This window comes from Pteropus medius, unplaced genomic scaffold (assembly GCF_902729225.1).
Source record: "Pteropus medius unplaced genomic scaffold, Ma_sr-lr_union100, whole genome shotgun sequence".
Classification (NCBI taxonomy): domain Eukaryota; kingdom Metazoa; phylum Chordata; class Mammalia; order Chiroptera; family Pteropodidae; genus Pteropus; species Pteropus medius.
The window spans coordinates 28,042,926-28,064,572 of NW_024354500.1; the positions used below are offsets into that span (position 1 = coordinate 28,042,926).

At 34.4% G+C, this 21,647-nt stretch overlaps 1 protein-coding gene across 4 annotated transcripts in view; it reads right to left on the reverse strand.

Annotated features, from left to right (window-relative positions):
• PRIM2 (DNA primase subunit 2) overlaps positions 1–21,647 on the reverse strand; it is a 244,878-nt gene that overhangs the window by 216,103 nt on the left and 7,128 nt on the right. For 3 of the 4 annotated variants that reach the window (XM_039853280.1, XM_039853281.1, XM_039853282.1), the window contains exon 5: positions 21,433–21,553. In XM_039853280.1, the coding sequence (XP_039709214.1) occupies positions 21,433–21,553 (121 nt within the window). Of the gene's footprint in view, positions 1–21,399; positions 21,554–21,647 lie in introns of those variants that run through there. The other variant, XM_039853283.1, reaches the window with a different exon arrangement.

The window sequence follows — 21,647 nt, forward strand, 5'->3', positions numbered from 1 at the left end:
CGGTGTCTACAGTAACTTATGATTCCTTTTATTCATTTATTTATACTCCTTTTTATTTCAGAAAGTGCTTTTAAATCCCCCAGAGCAACTACAGAGTGCCCTAAACATATGTCTTAGTTCACCTTCTCTTAGATGAATTGAATTTAGCAGCAGAAAGGACTATCCACTATCTATGAAATAAACTCATTAATTTGCTACTTTAAATTTTGGCAAACTCTGAGAGGGTAAGAGCACTGTATAAGAACATTAACTACCTTATACCTTATTACCTCATTTCCCAGGGTACTGAACATAAAAAGGCATTTTTGGAAGTAAAGAAGACCCAAAGGATCCTCAGACTCCTGGCAGATCTCAGAGATGTGGTAAGCCTCTCTTCTTCAAAATTAAAAAGACAAACTTCCCAGCTCTGTTTTAAGGGGTTTTCCCATTCAAATTACTGAAAAGTACAAAGCATTTATCAACAATTTTCCCATTCCTGCCCCTTCTGGGTAATCTGAGCTCCCTCAGAATTAGCTACTCCACTCACCTACAGAATTTCATTTCCATACTATTAACTATAGTTTTTATTTATATTATATTCATTACATTTTATGAAGTCTTCCAAATTATGGCAGGGTTGTTTGCGAGTATTTGAGGTACACTGTTTTGTTGTGTTTTCAGCACAAACTGAAGAAGCCAGAAGCTCTAGCTTAGCTATCAATTGCAATTATCTATTACTGTGTAACAAACTACCTCTAAAACGTAGTAGCTTAAAACGAAAACCATTTTATTATATCTCCCAATTTTGTCAATCAGAAATTCAGAAAGGATACAGCTGGCAATTCATCTCCTCCATGTGGTCACTAGGGATACTGCGCTGGTGACAGTCTGAAGAGTCCAAGATGGCTTCACTCACAAGGTATCTGGCACCTTGGTGGGGATGGCTAAAAGTATGGGATCAGCTGGGACCACTGGGGAGTGCTGAGACATGGACTCTCCAGCATGGCAGTTGCTGGTTTACGCCAGGTTTCAGAACAGATCTCTCCAGCAAGTCTCAGCAAGTCTAGAGAGACTTCTTACATAGCATCTTAGAATTCTGAAAGTACGTGTCAGATACAGGAAGTGGAAGCTGCCAGTTTAAGGTCTGCACCCAGAAACAGGTACTGTGTCACTTCCACCCTATTCTATTGGTCAAAGTAGTTACAAAACCCACAGCACTCTATTTCCCTTTATCCTATTACATAGTAATTTGTTTTTAATCCTCTGGGAACTAAAAAATAACTGAATTTTCAAGTAATTTCTCCTTTTACCCCTTGAATTAAAACGTAAATAGTATTCACGATCAGAGATTGTCCAGTTGTCAGTCTAGCATTTATCTATACATATCCCTAACCCCCTCACACTATCTTTAAAAAGCAAGATTCGGACTAAAATCTGTGCTTACTCATTTTAATAAAACTCTAGTATTTCAAATTCTACTAGCTTATCTTATACAACTAAAGTTCTTATAATTTTTTATTGTACATGTATTTCTAGCCATCATTTTTAAATAACGCAAAGGGATATTGGGAAAAGATTCCAATGTTCTCCATATACACCATCTTTTGCAAATATCATGCAAAATCTGGAATGGTAATAAATAATAATAAGAGTTAACATTTATTGTGTGCTTACTATCTGCCAAGCACTGTTTAAGTACTTTACGTATATTAACTCATCAAAGCCTCCAACTTTATGAGGTAGTACTATTATATTTTCTATTTTGCAGAGAAGAAAACTAAATCTCCCCCACCCCCCCAAAAAAAAGAACGAGTAAGTGGCATGTCGGTATTCAACCCCAGGTGCTATGGCACCAGAGGCAGAACTCTTCACCTCCAAGCCATATGACCTCTAGATTATCCCCAGTCATCCCACAGTACCTTTGATTCTGGTGCAGGTCAAAGCAAAATTCATATGGCTATACCTCAGATCTCCTATCCTAACATCCTAGGTCTCCAATGCAAAACCCCAAACATTGTTACTGGGACATTTTACCCGACTCATATTAGGAGTAATGGAGTTTCTGCCTTGGTTTCCCTAGCCTAAAACCTAAATCAGCCACAGACAAAATAGTTTTCTATTTTGGCTCTAAGAGAAAGACAAGGTAGAAAGAATACAAAGGCCAGGAATGTGTATCCAAATTTTTGCTCAGTTACTAAGCTGCTCCTCCTGCTTCCTGGCATTAACACTTACCTATACCTGTAGACTGCCACATCTCAGATTTGTTAAGAAGAAGATCTGGTCACCTGTGAGGAGAACCTGGCATACCTGACTGTCATACATCTGCATGTTTCTATGACTGGAATGCACATGTCTCAGCTCCGTTGTGCTGTCTGACTCACAGCAAGAGGAAAAAAGAGCTAGGAAAAAAATCAGAGACCCAAAGGACCAACAAAGTTATAACTAGAGAATCTAATGAGCTCAGTCAAAAAGCCAAATTAAGTTCAACTCTTAAACTTGGGGAATACTGAAATTCATCATAACATTGTAGGCACCAAGTCTTTGGTGCACAGCATTGTGGATTATCATGCCCTGCATTACATTGGAAGTCTGTAGATAACTACTGGTATTTGTTATTCCTTAAGTTTATGTCTTAATTAGTTTGACAAGTTGATTTTAAATAATGAAAGCCATCTTTGAAAGGTCCACTTAGACTTGTGCAGATAATCAGCATCTGCCTCTAATCAAACTGAAAATGATTAGCAAATTAAACCCTTTAATTAGCATTTTGCATAATTTAGGCAAATTATGCTTCTTAGGCTTAAGAAGGTGAAACAGGGTGAATTTACCAGTTAGATATTCCATTAAATCTTTATTAATTATCTAATTTTACCACACATCCAGTAAAAATAAAGAAATATAAATTAAATTCAGTTTAGTTTGCAAAAACCTAGCACTTTACAACAGGCTGATTCTGTCATTCGAGGCAAATTAACATAACACTAAGAAAAATATTTTATTTCAATTTTCTCCATTAACCCCCCAAGAGGTTAACTTTACCCAAACTAGATTCAAATAGCATGAAGGAAGGAAGAAAAGGAGGGAAGGAGGGAGGGCGGAGGAAGCACTTCTTTCCACTTTTGCCATTCAGTACTGCAGAAGCCAAGGTTCATTTCACTACGCTTTTCAATTATACAGTTTTAGAGAAAAGCACTCATTAAACGGGAAGTGGCCTGTTAATGTTCTTTGTTAGACAAAGAGAAATCAGAGGACAATATAGTACCAAAGCCGCCATCACAACAAACCAAGCATATCCACTACTTTTATCTACAGGAACTATTCGCTAACAAACAGTGATGCTGACTTCTTCAAAAAAGTATTTCCTCTCTTAACTGACTCAAAACACCACATTAACTAACAAAACAAAAGCAAGCAACTCTGAGACTTAACAATATCAGGTAATAAATAGCAAGAACTTAAGGGATGGTGGAGGAAGCATACAGTATATCATTTCTAACATATATTGAACCCCAGTTTTCAATGAAGACACGGTCTTGGAGACAGCCCCTATGTTCCAGAATTAATCCTCTTATATAAAAAGCAACAAAATTCAAAAGCAGACTTTTCTACTAGTAAAATCTTCAAATAAATCATATCTTTATTGTGCCATAAATTCTACCCAGGCTGTAGCTCTTCTTTTACGTGTGTGCACATGTGCACGTGCCTCTGTCAGAGGAAGTGGTAGAGGGAAAAAATCATGCCAAAGTTTAAAAAGGGATACTGAAATGAATCTTAATCCATTTTAAAGGGTATACAACTAAATGAAAACTGAAACAGAATAAAGAAAAAGCTATCCTTCCCAAATGCAAATTCCAATCTATTTGTATGCAGATGTCACTGTATCTCTGAACTATTTGTATCTAGAGAACCAAACAATAGCTCTGATGTATAATGATCTACCAAAGGTACCGAAACTGTTTCTTTAAGGATTTGCTCAAGTGGCAATATTTTTAACATAATTTACAGTGCTTTGCATCTACAGGCACTCAGAAAATATTAGTTCATTGACTGGAAAAATCAAGCCTACATTCCAAAGGCTGCTTTTTTTAGGCATTTCAGAGTGGGTTAGACAAGGAATCAGCAGCCTAAGTTGGAGCAACTTCAGCTCTGAAATGGTATGACATATATCCAACTGAAAATACTAATTTCTCTTAACCCTTAAAATATCAACAGGACAATTAAAATGCAAACGTAAAAAGTTTAAACTCTAGGTATATAAGCACCTAACATTTAGTGTTGTGAATTTACTATTTATTTTAATAAACCCCTCTAACCATTGACTATTAAAGCAAAGGAAGAAACATATAATCAAACTGCAAAGCATGAACCTTATTTCACTATTATTTTTCCTTTCTATACTGAATAGAAGCTAAGTACAGTGCTTTGGCTCCCCCACATGACACTTCTAGAGCATAATAACCCTGTCACAGAAAACAGATACCAAATACAACTGGCATCCTTATAGCCCATCAAGCACTTATTTCAGATTTAGTATCATCATCCCTCATTTACCCCAAGCTCTACCTAATAAAAATATATATATATATTCAACCAAAAGTTTGTCTCTAAGTCCCAAAAGGTGAAGGGATTATATAATTAAGAAAGAGATGAGAAAAGTGAAGGTGAAACTACTGTACCCAAGTTTGCATCATAGAGGAATTAATAGTCAAGAAATGTGAGAGCTTTCTAAAAACAATACCTTAAAGTGAATTGAACGATTATCACAAAAATTACTTCAAAGATTACAATTGAGCAGACCTTCAAAAACCAAAAGTTCTAATTTGAGAAATAAAAATATCACTGCTAATAAGATCACTTGTTTAATTTTAAACATTCAGTACAACTTCCAAAGTTAGAAGTATTATTCAGTTGTTTCTATATGCATAAACAAAGTGTTTAATAAACAATAAGATAGCTAATCTTTAATAATGTTTACTACATGCCAAGCACTATGCAATTTACATAGATAATTTCATTCGGTTTCACAACAATCCTGAGGAATATACTATGTTCTCAATTTTATGGAAGAAGAAACTTACCCAGGGTTATTAAAAACCCACTGGGAGATTAATTTTCCCAGGTCTTTCCACACATATTCTCTTACTTAGCAATATTCTTCTCCACAATTTCAAATACTCCTGTTATGTGGTAATTTGATTATATATTTTCAACCATGACCTCTTGAACACAGCCTAATATTTTGAATTGTCCACTGCCTATCTCCATTGGCCCACTAGCACTCATAAGCCATATTTTGACAACCAAATGCAGTATCTTATCCCCAAAACATACTCTTGTTTCTATATTCCCTACCATCACTAACATTATACTATTCTTTTTTTTTCCAAAGTGGTTTTAATTTATTTATTTGTTTATTTATTTATTTTTAGGCAAGGCAACCCTTGGTTGACCTCATAGATTGCAAAGACCTTGTCGGCTTACAATCCCTTATTTTTTTTATTTTTTACGCCTACAGCACCTGGTCTTCCTAGGTGGTCTCCCAAACATTATACTATTCTTATACTCTATATGTTAAATAACTTGGAGTGATCCTCACTTCACATTCTGTTAGGCTGCTTCCATACTATCTACCATATCTGCCCACTTCTTTCTATTGCCACAGCTGCGGCTATAGTTCAGACCCTCTTGTAGTCCTTTCATTTGGTCAGTCATTCACTCGACAAATTCCCCTTACATAGTATTAACACAGAAACTGACAATATCCTAAAAGAACTCTGCCATAATTCCCCACAATATATTACTTGGTAATCCTTATTTTTTAACTTTTAATTTTAAAATAATTACAGACTCATAAGAAATTACAAAAATAGTACAGAGAGGTCCAATGTACCCTTCGCCCAGTGTCCCTCAATGGTTACACTTACATAACTAAAGTACAAAATCTAAACCAAGGCAAATGACATTTGTGCAATGTGTATATAGTTCCATGCCATTTCAGCACATCTGTAGATTTGGGGAAAACAATCAAAATTGAGAGTAATTATTCTTACCCTGAGGGTCTTACTGCTAATTAATCTCATTAAGCCTTTAATAGACTCATTCTCAAGTTCAGTTAGTAGGCAGGTTTACTAGAGGATACGGGAAGTGATATCCAATATTACTGGGCAATCTTAAATCTCAATTTGGGTCTCGATTCTCCACCTCCTCCTTATTCACTCAGCTACTGTAGTTATCTTCATCATACTAATGTAGGGAGGAGGTAATAGAATTAAAATGTTAATCAAGCCACAATAAGAGACTGCAATATGCTGATCGGCCCCGCACCCAGGCCAGAAGGATACCTACAGAACAAAGGAAGATTTCTGCTGCATTACTAACAACCCATTCGACACAACTGTGAAGGGGAAACTGGAACCTAGACTCATTCCCTATGGCTAAAACCAAGGGGAACCTATGGATTAAAGGCTAGGAACTGCCAGCAGGCCTTTCACTCTACATATCCTTAACTTTTCACACTACATACCCTTCGCCTTCCTCACTGTATGTCCATATCAAAGGAAATGGGTTAACAAAGTCTTTTAAACAATAACTCACAAGAACTAAAGACTGATATATAAACTGAATTCCCTGAACACCCCCACAACTCACTGTCTTTTCACGTCTCTCTGGGTCCCTCTCACTCTGCCTCTGAGAAGAGACCACACTATCTGTGCAGTGTTACCCCTTTTCTAATAAACTTTCCTTTTGACTCTAACTTTGGCGTGAATGTTTAATTCTTTCTTCACTCTCTGCCAAAGGACCCTCTTCTTTTCTGGGTACAGGGCTTGGTCTTCCCCCACCAACTAGGAAAAATTTGCCCTGTCCTGCATCAATACTAGATTATAACATGTCAATCCATGCCTCAAAAACCTACAAAAATTCCCTCCTGCCCTTATCCTATCTGGCTAGCCTCATTTTCTACTCTTCTCCTTTATTTTAGGACCTGCAGACTTACAAGTTAAATAAATTTCAGAGGTCCCTAAGTCCAAAGGTAAAGTTCTCTCAATGGAATTCCTTTATGACATTATTTACACACATCACCGTCATGAATTAAGATATAAATAAATTTTGAAAAAAAAAAAAGATTTATGATTAACATTCCTCAAGACTTTCTGGGAATTTCTATGCAAAGGTTATCCAAAGACCAGAACTTCACTATATGGATAGCACAATCTAAGGAAAAGGGCACCTGCCTTATGCTCTATGAAGACAGCTACAGGAGGAACAGAAAGAACTAAATGTCCCACCCCAGGCATACCAAAGGGTCTTAATTCTCTGCATCTGAGAAGTTTGCTTGCCCTATGCCACTGGGATATTGAGAAGCTATGCATTCACAATACATAAAGAGCTTTGAACTCTGTTTATGAAGGGGGCTACAAAGAAGTATTATTGTGATGCTGATATTGGCTGGTTTCTTCATCTGCTATGATTACAAGTTGTGGGTACTGGAAGTATGCAATATTAAGGGTTTAAGATTATTTTACCAAAAAAAATAGGAAAACATCTAGATATAACTTTAGTTATAGGAACAATGTGTCTGAGACGACAGCTACTTTAGTATTAGTGAGGTAAACAATATGTTTTTTAAAAGGGAGTAATTCCATAAATAAAATATAAAAGGAAAATCAAAGCAAAGTAATTCAAAACAAAATAATACATAAATGATCAGGCACAGTGAATTATATAACATGATCAAGTAGTGAGATACTGTACCCATTCCTAGAAACACTGTGAATGCAACACCTACCAAATGCAGACTGGCATAGTGTGTATGTTTTGGTGCTCAAATACCACATTAGTGAAGTGCTTTTCCAAAAAGGTGAACAAGAACAAAACGGAAACATTCATAACAAAACAAAGTATAATCTTCCAACGATTCACAAAATAATTACAATCAGGGTACATAAAGCCATGGGGGGGTGCGGACATTTTGTGTTTATTTATAAAACTGGTTCTAAATTCAGATCATTAGAAACAGGTTTGTTTGGGGGAGGGTTGTTTTTTGGTTTTGTTTTCTTTTTTTTGGTCCACATAAATATAAAAAGGAACATTAAAAAAAAAATCAAGCACGGCATGGGAAAAATCATTGTACAGAACTATCCAGTGCACTGGAGATGCTCCAGCATAACCGTCTCCTGTCTACTAAATGCCTGTAGCACCCATGAATCACTGTTACAACCATCAAAAACACCACAGAGATACCCAGAATATTCGGAAGGGTAGTAGAGCCCCCTATAGTCTGAAACCCCTAGACTGAACCAAGAAGCTATCCTCCTGAAAGGTGCAATCCGTAACAACAAATGGACCTCCATAACTTTTCCTTTCCTGACCTGCTAAATTAAATTATTCCTATCTCAAGCATAAACCTACTCTTGGATTTTGGTTTACACTGATCTTGGAATATTACATGAGTCTATTGTTGTACGTAAGCTAAAACATACAACGATCAAAAGACATGTTTTTGTTTTTGTTTTTTTTTTAAAAAAAGGTACCGATGAAGAAAAGCAACAGAGGGCATATAGAAAAGCCGTAAGCTAGATAATGAGCCCCTCAACAACAGAGCTGTGTGAATAGAATGTTTTCCTCAGAGGTAGCATGCACATTATACTGAAAAAACTACTTATGGTATACTTATTATATTTGGTTTCCATTTCTGCCAAGAACTATCAGTTGAAAGAAAACATCTTAGTAAAATTACAGTTAATGTGTTCATTTCCTACATTAATATAAATCTCTTATCTCACACCTGTGTTTGCATATCCCTTTTGATGGGCCCTGTCACCACAAATGTCAGCATCTATTCTACTTCATTTCAGATTAGTTAAGGTCTAACTGGGAAGAAATCCACTCATTTATTTCCTGACACACTCTGTAATTTACACATTTCAAAAAATCTAGAGCTCTGATTTTTGGGTTCCAGTTCTATCACTTAACTTTGGGGTGGTTACTTAACATGCCTGAGCTTGTTTCATCATGGGGCTGTTGTGAGGATTAAATTACATAATCCATGTAAAGCATTTAGCTTAGTATGTGGCACTCAGTAAACAGATAACAAATGTTAGCTACTAGTAACTAATTTCTCTCCTCTGTCTCCTTACATCACTGGGCAGACCAAAACCTTAATCAGTCCACAGCTCATTCAATATTTAACAAGCATTCCTTCCTTAGGGAACCCAATGCAAGTTCCCAAACAGTTCTCTGGATTTTCTAACATTCATGCAGAGGTCTTACTCCTTGGATCAACTAAAAGGAGTTGCAAAATATTTGGCTATTGGGTGACAGATGACAGAAGGATTCTCTTGCCCAAAAACATCATGGGATACTGGAACTGGGAGAGCACACTTTAACTAGTGATGAATAGGAAAAAACAAGTAAGCAATAGCTGGCACCAGGAAGCTGAAAGTTAAGGGGAATAGCAATCAGTGGCAGGTAGAGAGTAAATGGAGAGAAGTTCAGAATAAGGACTTAAATTGCTGTCTGTGCCTTCAAAGGCGTGGGGAGTAGCAAGATGGAGATATTGACAAGGCATGGGTTAAATGGATAATTGTTATTACTGCAACTACTTCCTCCGGACTTTGTAACTCAGATTTAGCCAAGCAATGACTGGGAAACACAAAATGATTTTTTTTTTTTCTTTTGCAACTCCATAAGCCCTCTGCATCTCTGGTTCTTACTCTCATCCAAAAAACCTAGGATAAGGCAATCTGACCTAGGCTCTGTACTAATCCATGACATGACTTCAACTAAAAAGGACTAAATTTTCAGAGTTTTAGGGAAACTGGAAAAAGTTAGGAAGATTACAAAATGAAAACATAATGTATACATTAAAAAACCCAGTATCTTTTTTTGGAACACCTTCAGAAAACATAAGTAACATTTTAAAATGTAAATGTTTAACTACAGAGAATATTAGAACACTAACGATGATATTTAATAAAATTAATTTGACTCTTTTAGGTTCTAATCACTAACATACATATAGCATTATAAGAAAATTAGGACATAGCTCTATGTATGTGGGAAACTTCAGCTAATTTACTTATACATTTTTTTTCAAGACCAAAAGCACAGGCATGGAGTCATCAACAATGAGAATACAAGGAATTCTATATTCAAAGGCTGTACACAAACTTTAAAAAAGAGAAATGACTTTTGCAAGTTATTTTAAAAATTTTTGCATGTTAATTTTAGCCTTCAAGGGTAATTCAGCTTGAAGTTTTGCATTTAGTCATAGCATCTGTAGGTTTAAACTATCTTATAATGAGCAGACTCTAATTTTGTAGCTTGATAAGGAAAATCCAAATTCTATGAACTTCTAAAATATTGCCACTAAAGACCATCTGCCACGGTGCATTTTTACAACTATATGCATAAATGTTAGGCTTCAATTAACTAGAAAACTCAGTGAAATTTTTCCTCATTCTCCAAATATAATACTATAGATATCCAACAAATATATATAAAATAATACAAGGTTGGCTTCTATAATAATATCATTTGAAAAAATGCTGAGAATAAAAGTATTAATAATATTTGTGGAGTGTGCTTATAGAAAGGAAGCCCTGTGTTAATGCTTTCATTTAAATCATTTGGAAAGAAGTTAAAAGTATGCAATTGTAACAGAAACACAAATCGCTTTGTCTAAATCATAAATTTTCTTATGTAAAATACAGAACAAATTGAAATTTGCTAACTAGCATAATTCCTCAAATTCAGTTCAATAGAAAAAGCTCATATCATATATAACACATATATTTCATCTAATATTTAACCCTAAGGAAAGATAAGTATTCCATGTTACTGTATTCATCTTAAAGATTACAAAGTGATCATGAAACAAAATAGAGGCAAATCTTTTGAATTACTATTTTCTCTAGAAATTAATTCAAACATTTACTCAATACTCAAAGAGCACCATGCTCAGAACTGTGAAGCAGTTCAACTTAAACTTGCCTGCTTCACATTCTTGGAACATAAAACACTTTACTTTCCCATTCTGGAACCAAACTCGACCCTTCATCTGATTATTATTCCTTTCTCTCTCAGCTGTTTTTAGGTCTGAAATTTCTATCGAGAGTATTGAGAATGCATGTCTTACCATCCACTTCACTCTTCCACAGACCCTCTTTCTGTCATAATCAATGGCTTGTCAGAAGTCATGTGAAAAGCTGCCAGGCTTAACACATTTGTTCTCTAATATGTTCCACTTTTATATCTGCGTGTCCTGTCTCAACTATATCATCGGACTCCCTAGTGCCTGAAATTTATCATGTGTCAAAAGGAGAGATTAAAGGTACATATATTTCTTCATTTTGCAAGTACCACATTAAAATCGCCTTGCAACTTATTAATAGGCTTATAATTTGTAAACATATCCCAGAAATTAGGTATAAAGAGAGTCGTGTATATTAGATGAATGGCATTTTCATATTTTAAGTAATAGAAATAAAAGTTGACCACAATGATGAATGCTCATTCCAAAAGAGCTGCAAACAACCCAAACTAGATTAACTTACCATGAAAATGAGATATGGGCCAAAATTATCAGAAAACCATGGCTACCTTAAGGCCAATTTGCAAATATCTAAGAAATAATGATATACAAATAAACACCAAAAACAATTTTAAAAGTCTACGCATGTAAAACTATTAATTCAATGTAAAATCAATCTTCCAATGTTAACTGAAGAAAGGCATTCAGAAGTGCCTAATAAATTCATGTAACTGACATTTTCAATAACAAATGACAAAATTTAATTCATGTTCGCTGAAAAGTTATCAGCCAAAAATGACACAAAATAATTCCTAAGAAATTTAGATTTCAAACTTGAAGAGATGAGCAACAAATTTTAAACATCAGGTTCATGATAAGAAAAACTATTTTAAAAGTAAGCAAAAATAAGCAATTGAAAGTTTCACATGTACTTGTTTTCAGTAAGCAGGACAATAAGGTTACCAGTCGCACTTGCTTTCACTCAAAAACCCTTACTTCCTGAACGTATTTGGCAAATGAACAGCACTAGTTCTATTTAATATGCAGTGGTTTTCATTTGTGATGCACAGAATATTCTCCAAATCTTTTAGGATACTCATCTTCAATTCTGTACTATTCTCATGAAAAACATCCTAGCATTAGATCCGCTGGTATTTCAAATCAAATAAAAAATATTTTTTGACTGTGTTGAGAAGGTTTTAAAACATCGAGGTAAATTATAAGCTGCTGTCAAGATTCTGAAGTGCAACAGCACAGAGACCCTCCGTCTGTGAGGCTGACAGCTGTCAAAGCCTGACCTTTTCCTACCTGGTCAACTGAATAAATGTTAATAGAATCTGTTTAACCTTACTCATTCACCTTTAATGTGACACAAGGGTAAGTCAATCAATTCAGCAATGAGAGATCCAAAACAGTCCCCACAGAAATATTTACTCAATTCTAATCCTTCCTAGAAATTTCAGATTTAAAATCCAAGGTATTTACACATAAGCCCACAAATGAAAATTATCATTTTTCCTTTTTGAATATTCTACTTCATATTAAGGCCTTCTGTTGTACGTCATAAAGATTCAGATTCCAACTATCAACTGAAAACCCAACTATAGACTAAAAAAGCCAAAGAATCAAAGTACTACCAGAGCCAGAAATAGAACACAAGAGTCCCAGATCTGATGACTGGATCCATTCATCTCCTCCAACTTTTTACCAAATAAAATTATATCAGCCATGAAACTGAACAAAACAAAATTTAAGAAAAAAAACTATGCAGAAAAATTAATTTTATCTTTTTCCGTACATATTTCTACATCAAAGCAAACACAATGCAAACATAAATGCATCTCCTAATATAAAAACATATTTAGAAGATTAACATAAAAGCCAGTGCAGCTTTAATGAAACTGATAGAGATGCAAACACACACCGAAATCCAGACAGACTCTAAGATGTGTGTGCCAGCAATCCAGCTTCTGGGACATGGAAACCAACATGACTCTGCACTCCCCATCATTTCTTCCTGCCTTGACTTAGGCAGCAGAGCCTATTACACATCAGAGACCAGCTTATGTGACAAATGTTAATAACTCTTCCCTAAGCCTTGCTTTGTCCTGAGTGTAAAACATGGGTCCTGTCTAAAAGCATCACTGACACTTGTTTTAGTACAGTTTCCAAATGCAAGCCAAATATTCTAATCAAAGGGAAGAAAATTCCCATATTCCTATTGATGAAGTGGTAAAAGTAGAGAAATAAAAAGCTACAGGGATCTAGAGGTAAGTTCATCAACAGCACCTGAATTCAAGTCCTTTAATTACCAGTATCACATGTCTCAGGGGAGTACCAGAACAAGAGGGGAAAAGATCTCCGCCAGGTAAGTGATAATGATCTATCACAGGAATGACTTTTCTGCCAGGCCCCCTGCAATGCTTTCTCTACCTTCCATAAATCCCCACCAGCTACAAACATTTGATCAATATTTATATTCTACAGAGTTTACTGCAAAAACAAAAGGCATGTTCTCCACACTCTACCCAAAGTTCTGATAAACCACCCACGGTTTATCCCCCTACTGAGAATCACTGAATTAAAAAACACAAGAAGCCAAAGTTACAGTTCCTTTTAGAAACTGAACAGGACACCCTTCCCCCACTCTGGTGATGTACAAATGTGGATATTAATTTTCAGGAGGCAATCTTTCAATTTTGTCCCTAATTCTATATTGTTAATGAAAATGTTTATTATAATGAAACTCAAATGACTTGCAGAATGAAATGCAATAGGAAGGACGGAGGAGAGGGAGGGAAAATTATAGTAAACAAACTGGAAACAGAGTAATATGAAAAAACAATCGTGACTGCCAACACAGTAGTTAAGTACATCAGTCTTTCCTTATCCACAGTTTTCGCTTTCCAGCAGTTTCACTTACCCCCAGTCAACAACCATAGTCTGAAAATATTAAATGGAAAATTACAGAAATAAACAATCCATAAGTTTTAAATTGCCCACCATTTTGAGTAGTATGATGAAATCTTGTACTACCCTGCTCCATCTCACCCAGGACATGAATCATCCCTATGCCAGGATTATCCATGCTGTATATGCTACCCGCTTATCCAGTTATTAGATCAACTATAGTGATATCTCAGTGCTTGTATTCAAGTAACCCTTATTTTACTTAATAATGGGCCCAAAGTGCAAGAGTAGCGATGCTGGCAATACAGATATGCCAAAGAGAAAGTGCTTCTTTTAAGTGAAAAGGGGAAAAGTTCATACTATCCATGGTTTCAGGCATCTACTGGGAATCATGAAACATGCACTGGGGATAAGGGGCAACTACTGTATACATATATTTCCCATAAATTCCTGTTTCCCAAACTAAAAAAACCCAAAAGAGACTTTTTTTATTTGTGGCAAAATGTATCAATCTAATTAACTCCAAACTTCCTCAACTTATAGGCATTTGCTGTCTCTGTATCTTCCATATTATTCTATTTAACATATATGCCAGGCATAGTACTAAGTACTCTATACTCTCTAACTCATTTAAACCTCACAAATCTGCGAGGTGGGGGTTGTGATTATCCCCATTTTAAGGATGAGGAAACTGAAGAACAGATTAGAAAATTTACCCCAAATCACAAAACTGATTGTCAAGTATGGCATTGAATTTTATCGTACTTATAAGGCAAAAAGTTTGCCTGTTACTGTTTAATAGATGCTGGCAGAAGACAGACTCCTGCATTAGAGACAAAGAACTTTATTAATCACATCACGGGAAGCAGCAAGAGAACCAGCATGTTTGTGTCATCCTCCTTACCCGCAACTTCCTTGGAGACAACATGAAATCGAACAAATGGATGCTCAAGCACAGTGGGTTTTCACTACAGCTGAGGAACACTGAGAACCAATCGCTTTTATAGCAAGCGCTAAGCAAGCCTCCTCTATATACCCAGAAGATATTCCCTCATCCCTCAAGGCTGCTTGCTAAAAACACAGCTGTGAGAAATGGCCAGGGTAAAGAGTGGTCATGACCATGCATTCCTGACATACCCAGCAAGATGTGTGGGAGCAGGAGACCCTTGGAGTGTTTTTCCCTACACTGCCATGTGGATGGGGAATCAAACTCAACAATACAACTCCGGAGCCTACACTGTCAATCGCTATTAATAAAAACACATTTAAAAAATTTAACTTTGTTCCCTAAATATAAAACTATAAATACTGAGATCATTGAATCTTCTGGTAAAACATGGTAAATTGAACATAAATATTTCAATTACTTCCTCAACAAAATAAAAATAACAATTAAAGTGTAAAAGAATATAAACCACCAAGAACAAAACAGTGGAAGAGAGAGGTCAACATGTTTTGGGAAAGTGGCTGAAAGTCTATTAAATGATTTAGAAGAAAAGAAGCTATAACTTAAATCCCTGGAGAAAGATATTCTGATGTGACCTCAGAGAGTGAAAAAATCATGAATCAGAAGAACCAATACAAAAGATGAAAGATGTAAGTCAAGGAATGCAAAAAAATAAAGTCACCTTAGTGAACAGTGGGCTCCTGGCTCTCTGATACGAGAACACAGCAGTAAGACACCAATCAGTGTGGGAGGAGATTGGAGGTTTCCTCTGAAATACCGACTTTGGCAGGGGTTATCCAATAACCATATTTTTTTTTTAAGGGATTAAACAAGGCCCATTAGTAAATAAGTATTTCATACACTTACTTGCAAGTGCACATAAATCCCAATCTCCCAATCCATTTTTTAGTATCTCAATCTTTAACAAAAACAAATATTAAAGGATCATCACACTTTCAAGGAAAATATTCAACATGAAAAACTATCTAAAACAGATGAACTAAATAAAGGAATGAGAGGCATACAATGAAAGGAATTAATTATAAAATTAATTATTAATCTTAAAAAAGATTATATTCATGAGATGAAAACATAAGGCTATAAAAAGCAGAGACAGAAAGAGCCATTAGAAATTAAAAACAGGAGAGCAGAAAATAGAAAATTTACAGTTGAAGAACTTTTCCATAAAACAAAAAAGATAAAGATTGGATGTCAGGATAATAAAGAAAATAAGACCAATCCAGGAGGTCCAAATTCTAACCACAAATTATAAAGGGAGAACAGAGAAAACAGAAAGGAGGAAATTTCCAAAGCAATAACAAAAAGAAATTTACTAAACATTAGAACCCAAGTCTTCAGATTTAAAGGGCCCACCAAGTTTCCATACCAATAAATCAAAAAAGATTCAGACATCATCATAAAATTTGACAACAGTAGGATGGGAGATGGGAGAGCCAAAGTATACAAAGTGAGATGCAAAGAATCAGAAGAGCAACTTTGGAAGCTAAAAGGTAATGCAGAATACCTTCGAATTCCTTATTAGAAACTACTTCCAACTCTGAATTGTATACAATTTTTTTTAAATGATCCAACTATATGCTATCTACTAGAAATATATTTTAGATTCAAAGACACTAATACGTAGAATGGAAAAAAGATATATCATGCAAACAAAAACATAAAAGATCTGGAATAGTTATACTATTATCAGACAAAATAAATTCTAAAACAAAAATTATTACCAGAGATAAAGAGGAATATTTCATAATGACAAAAAGATCAATCCATCAAGAAGATATAACAGACACATATGCACCTAAAAACACAGTCCCAAAGTACATGCAGCAGAAATAATAGAATTAAAGACAGAAATAGACAATTCAAAAGTTAATGGTTAAAAAAAAAAATAATGGTTAACAACTTCAATACCCCACTTTCAATAATGGATAGAACAAATAGGCAGAAGAGCAACAAGGAAACTGAAGGCTTGAAAAACACTACGGACCAATTAGACCTAACAGACTATACCTACAGAACACTCCAACCAAAAGCAGCAGATAAGCATTATTCACAAGTACACATAGAACATTCTCCAGAGTAGACTGTATACTAAGCCATAAAATAAGACTCTAATTTTAAAAGGATTGAATATAAAACCTGTTCTCAAAACAGATACAATTAATTTTTTTTTAATGTAAGTAACAGAAGGAAGTTTGGGAAATTCAAAAATATGTAGAAATTAAACAACATACTCCTAATAACCAATACGTCAAAGAAGAAACAAGGAAAAACTTTGAAATGAATAAAACACAACATTCTACAACTTATGGAATGAATCTAAAGGAGTGCTCAAAGAGCAATTGATAGCTGTAAATGCCTAGTTAAGAGAGAAAAACATTTCAATTCAGTAACCTAAACTTCCACCTTAAGAAACTAGAAGTAAAAAGGAAACTAAACCTGAAGCAAGCAGAAGGAAGGAAATAATAAAGATTGATAACTGATAATAATAAAGAGGAGAAATTAAAGACATAAAGAATAGAAAACGATAAAGAAAATCAGCAAAATCAATAGTTATTTGAAAGGATCAACAAAATTGAAAAACCTCTACCTAAATAACCAAATAAAAGAAGACTTAAATTGGTAAAATCAGGAATGAAAGAAAAGAATATGATTACCAATCTTATAGAAATAAAGGGAATTATGAAGAAATTCTATGAAAAACTGAATGCATGAAATAGATTACTTAAATGAAATGGACAAATCCCTAGAAAACACAAATTACCAAAACTGACTCAAGAAGAAATAGAAAATTTAAATAGATCTATAACAAATAAAGAATGCATTAGTAATTTTAAAACACCCCACAAAGAGAAGCCTAGGCCGAAATAGATTCACTAGTAAATTCCACTAAATGTTTAAAGAATTAATACCAATCCTTCACAATCTTTTCTAAAAAACAGATGAGGAGGAAAACAGTTCTGAGACCAATATTACATTGATACCAAAACCAGACAAATACATCACAAGAAAACTACAAACTAATATATCTCCTATCAATAAACACAAAAATCCTCCACAAAATACTAACAAATCAAATACAGCAATATATAAAAAAGATCATATAGTATGACCAAAAATCACAAACAAGCAAGAATATCCACTGTCACTTCTCTTCAAATTGTACTAGTGATTCTAGCTAGGGAATTAGGCAAAAATAAATATAAAAAATCCAGATTGGAAAGGAGTAAGATTATCTCTATTTGTAAGAGACATAATATCCTAAGGAATCCACTAAAAACTATTAGAATAAATGACATCCATAGGTTGCAGGATGCAAGATCAATATACAAAAATCAATTGGATTTCTCTACACTAGCAATGAACATTCTAAAAATGAAATAAAACAATTCCACTTACAACGACTTTAAAGAATAAAGTACTTAGGTATAAATTTAACAAAAGAAGTATACATTTTTGAAGAAAATTTTTTTTAATTTTAAGAAATAGAAAAATATCCCATGTTCTTGGATGGCAACATTTCCCAAATTGATCTATACAGTCTCTGCAAACCCAATCTGAATTCCCAGCTGGTTTATTTGTAGAAACTGAAATTTTATCCTAAAATTCATAAGAAAATGCAAGGATATCCACATGCAAAAGAATGATGGTGAACCCCTACTTCATACCATATACAGAAATTAACTCAAAATAGACCACAGACCTAAATGTAAGAACTAAAACTATAACACTCTTAGAGAAAACCATAGGAGTAAATCTTCATGACCTTCTGTTAGACAAAGCCTTCTTTGATCCCAACACCAAAAGCACAGTGACAAAAGAAAAAAGTAGATAAATTAGACTTCATACAAATTAAAAACTTCTGTGTTGCAAATGAAACCATCAGAAAAAAGAAATGACGACTCTCAAAATGGAAGAAAATACTTGTAAATCAAATATCTTACAATGGACTTGTATCCAGAATATGTAAAGAATTTTTAACACTCGACAAAAAAAGACAACACAATTTTAAAATGGACAAAGGAATTGAATAGACCATTCTCCAAAGAAGATATAAGAATAACCAATAACCACATGAAAAGATGTTCAACATCATTAGTCATTAGAAAAAGGCAAATCAAAACCATAATGACATATCACTTCACACCCACTAAGATGGCTATATTCAAAAAACAGATAACAATTGTTGGTGAGAATGTGAAGAAACTGAAATCCTCATACACTGGAAGATGTAAAATGGTGCAGTCACTTTGAAAAACAGTTAGGCAGTTTCTCAAAAGTTTAAACAAAGAATTACCCCATGACCTAGCAATTCTACTCCCAGGTATATACCTGAAAGAAATGATATCCACACAAAAACTCGGACACAAATATTCACCACAGCATTATTCATAATAACCAAAATATAGAAACAACCCAAATGTCCATCAACTGCTAAACAGAGAAACATTGACAAAAAAATGAAGTACAGATACATGCTATAACAGAGATGAAACTTGAAAATATTATGCTAAGTGAAAGAAGCCAGTAACAAAAGACCACAAAATATGTGATTCCATTTATGTGACATGTCCAGGATAGGCAAATTCACAGAGACAAAGTCAATTAGTGGTTACCAAGGGATAAGAGGGGGAGAAATGGAGAGTGACTACTAATGGGTTTAAGTTTCTTTTTCAGGGTAATGAAATATTCTAAAATTAGATTGTGGTGATGGTTACACAATTCTGTGATTACACTAAATACCAGTGAATTATACATTTTAAAAGGGTAAAATTAAAGGTATGTGAATTCTATCTCAATAAAGCTATTATTAAAATTTTTTACTTGTGATCTCACTTATATGTGGAATCTAAAACAGCTGAACTCATAGAAGCAGAGAGTAGAATGGTGGTTTTCAGGGGCTGGGGGATGGGGAATAAGAGATCTTAATCAAAGAGTACAAACTTCCAGATGTAAGCGAAATAAGTTCCAGGGATCTGAGGTCATGGTGACTATAGTTAATAATACTGTATTGAATACTGGAAAGTTGCTCTGATAGATTTTAAATGTTCTCACCATAACAACAACAAAATGATAATTATGTGAAGAATGTGTTAACTAACCTTATTGGGTTAAACATTTCACAATATATACATGTATCCTAAAGTTACATGCCAATTATATCTCAATAAAATTGGAGAAGAGACATATCATCTGATATTATTTATATAAAGTTCAAAAACAGGCAGAATTAATTTGATATTAAAAGTCAGGATAGTGGTTACTTTTAGGTGGGAGACAGGAGGTAGTGAATGGGAGGAGGCACAAGGGAGCAAGCACATGGTGATAGCAATGTTCTATTTCTTAACCTTCACAATGTTCACTTTGATACTTAGAGCTATATCGTTGTGATTTGTGCACTTTTCTGTATTTATACTTCGATTCAAAAAGTTATTTTGTAAAAGAAAAAAGATGGCTTTTGCTTAAAAAATTATATTTGACCATGTGTAAAGATACTCTAGAATAAAGAGTAAATCTTCTCAAGGACATTTTTTCTCTGATGTAATAAAAATCAATAATTTCCATAACTGCAAAAAATAAATTATTTTTAATATGAAAAGATAAATTAACTGTAACTGACAGTAGCAATAATAAACTTCACTAAGGATCAAAGTTAAAAGCAAAGTGGAAACTGCATGGGGTTTGGGTGAGATGGTCCTGGGCTTTTCTATGCCTAGGTAGTTGTTATTTAGAAACCTCATGAGAACTGAAAAGACACTGTCTCCCAACTATTTCTTTACTTCCCGTCATGTGATTTCTTTTTTCAGCTCAGTAACCCACACTACAGTGGGTAGATCTTCCACTTCTCAGACAGGGCAACGTCTTTCACCTACTCCAATTTCTCTTTTTTAGTTTATTTTGGCCTCAAGTCACCTATTCTAACACTGAAATAGAATCTCAATCAGCCCCACTACCATCTGACTGACCTAATTCCAAAACAGAATTTTTCTACCTTCCTACTGCAACATACAGCCACCTAAAAGACATAAATTCTCTTTTCAACCACAATCTTTATCTCTGCTAAATAGGTCCCAAACATCTTTTTTATATTATTACCATATGTAAATCATTGATTTGTCTGCAAAATTATTTTTTACAGCTATTCAGATTTTACTGACAACTGAGTTTTAAAATAAACTATTATCCCTCCTAAAATTCATTATTAAAAATAAGTACTACCACTTTTATTTGCTTTAATACATTATTAGCTTTAAATTTTTAGCCTATAAGACTCTAGTTAAAGATGTATAAATTAAACCTTTTTCTGTTTTCATTAATCACATATTTAATAGAGTAAATAAATGTGAGGCTTTGGTATAAGGAGCCCCTTTTCCTCTCGTCACGGAAAGGGAAAGATTCATTGTTATAAAAAGCCAATAGCTATTCTTTCAGGGAGGTACTGAGGGAAAAATTGTAAAGAGAACAGACTCACTAATACTGGCACTTAGGGCAAAAGGGAGGGATGAAAAGTGAAAATGGTTGGAAATAACTACAAAAATATACTTACAGCCTCAAAATGCAAATGGCTATCCTTTAAGAAATCTTGAATTTTGTCCTTGGGTAAAATACTGAATCGAAATCGAAGGAGATCCATTTCTTGTTGAATGAACCAGCGTCTAAGATCTTCACTGAAATGAAGACAGGAAAATTATACAGTATAAATGAAAAGTCCAATGTTTATTTTTAAAATCCACTGATTAGTAAATCCAAGAAGTTTCTACG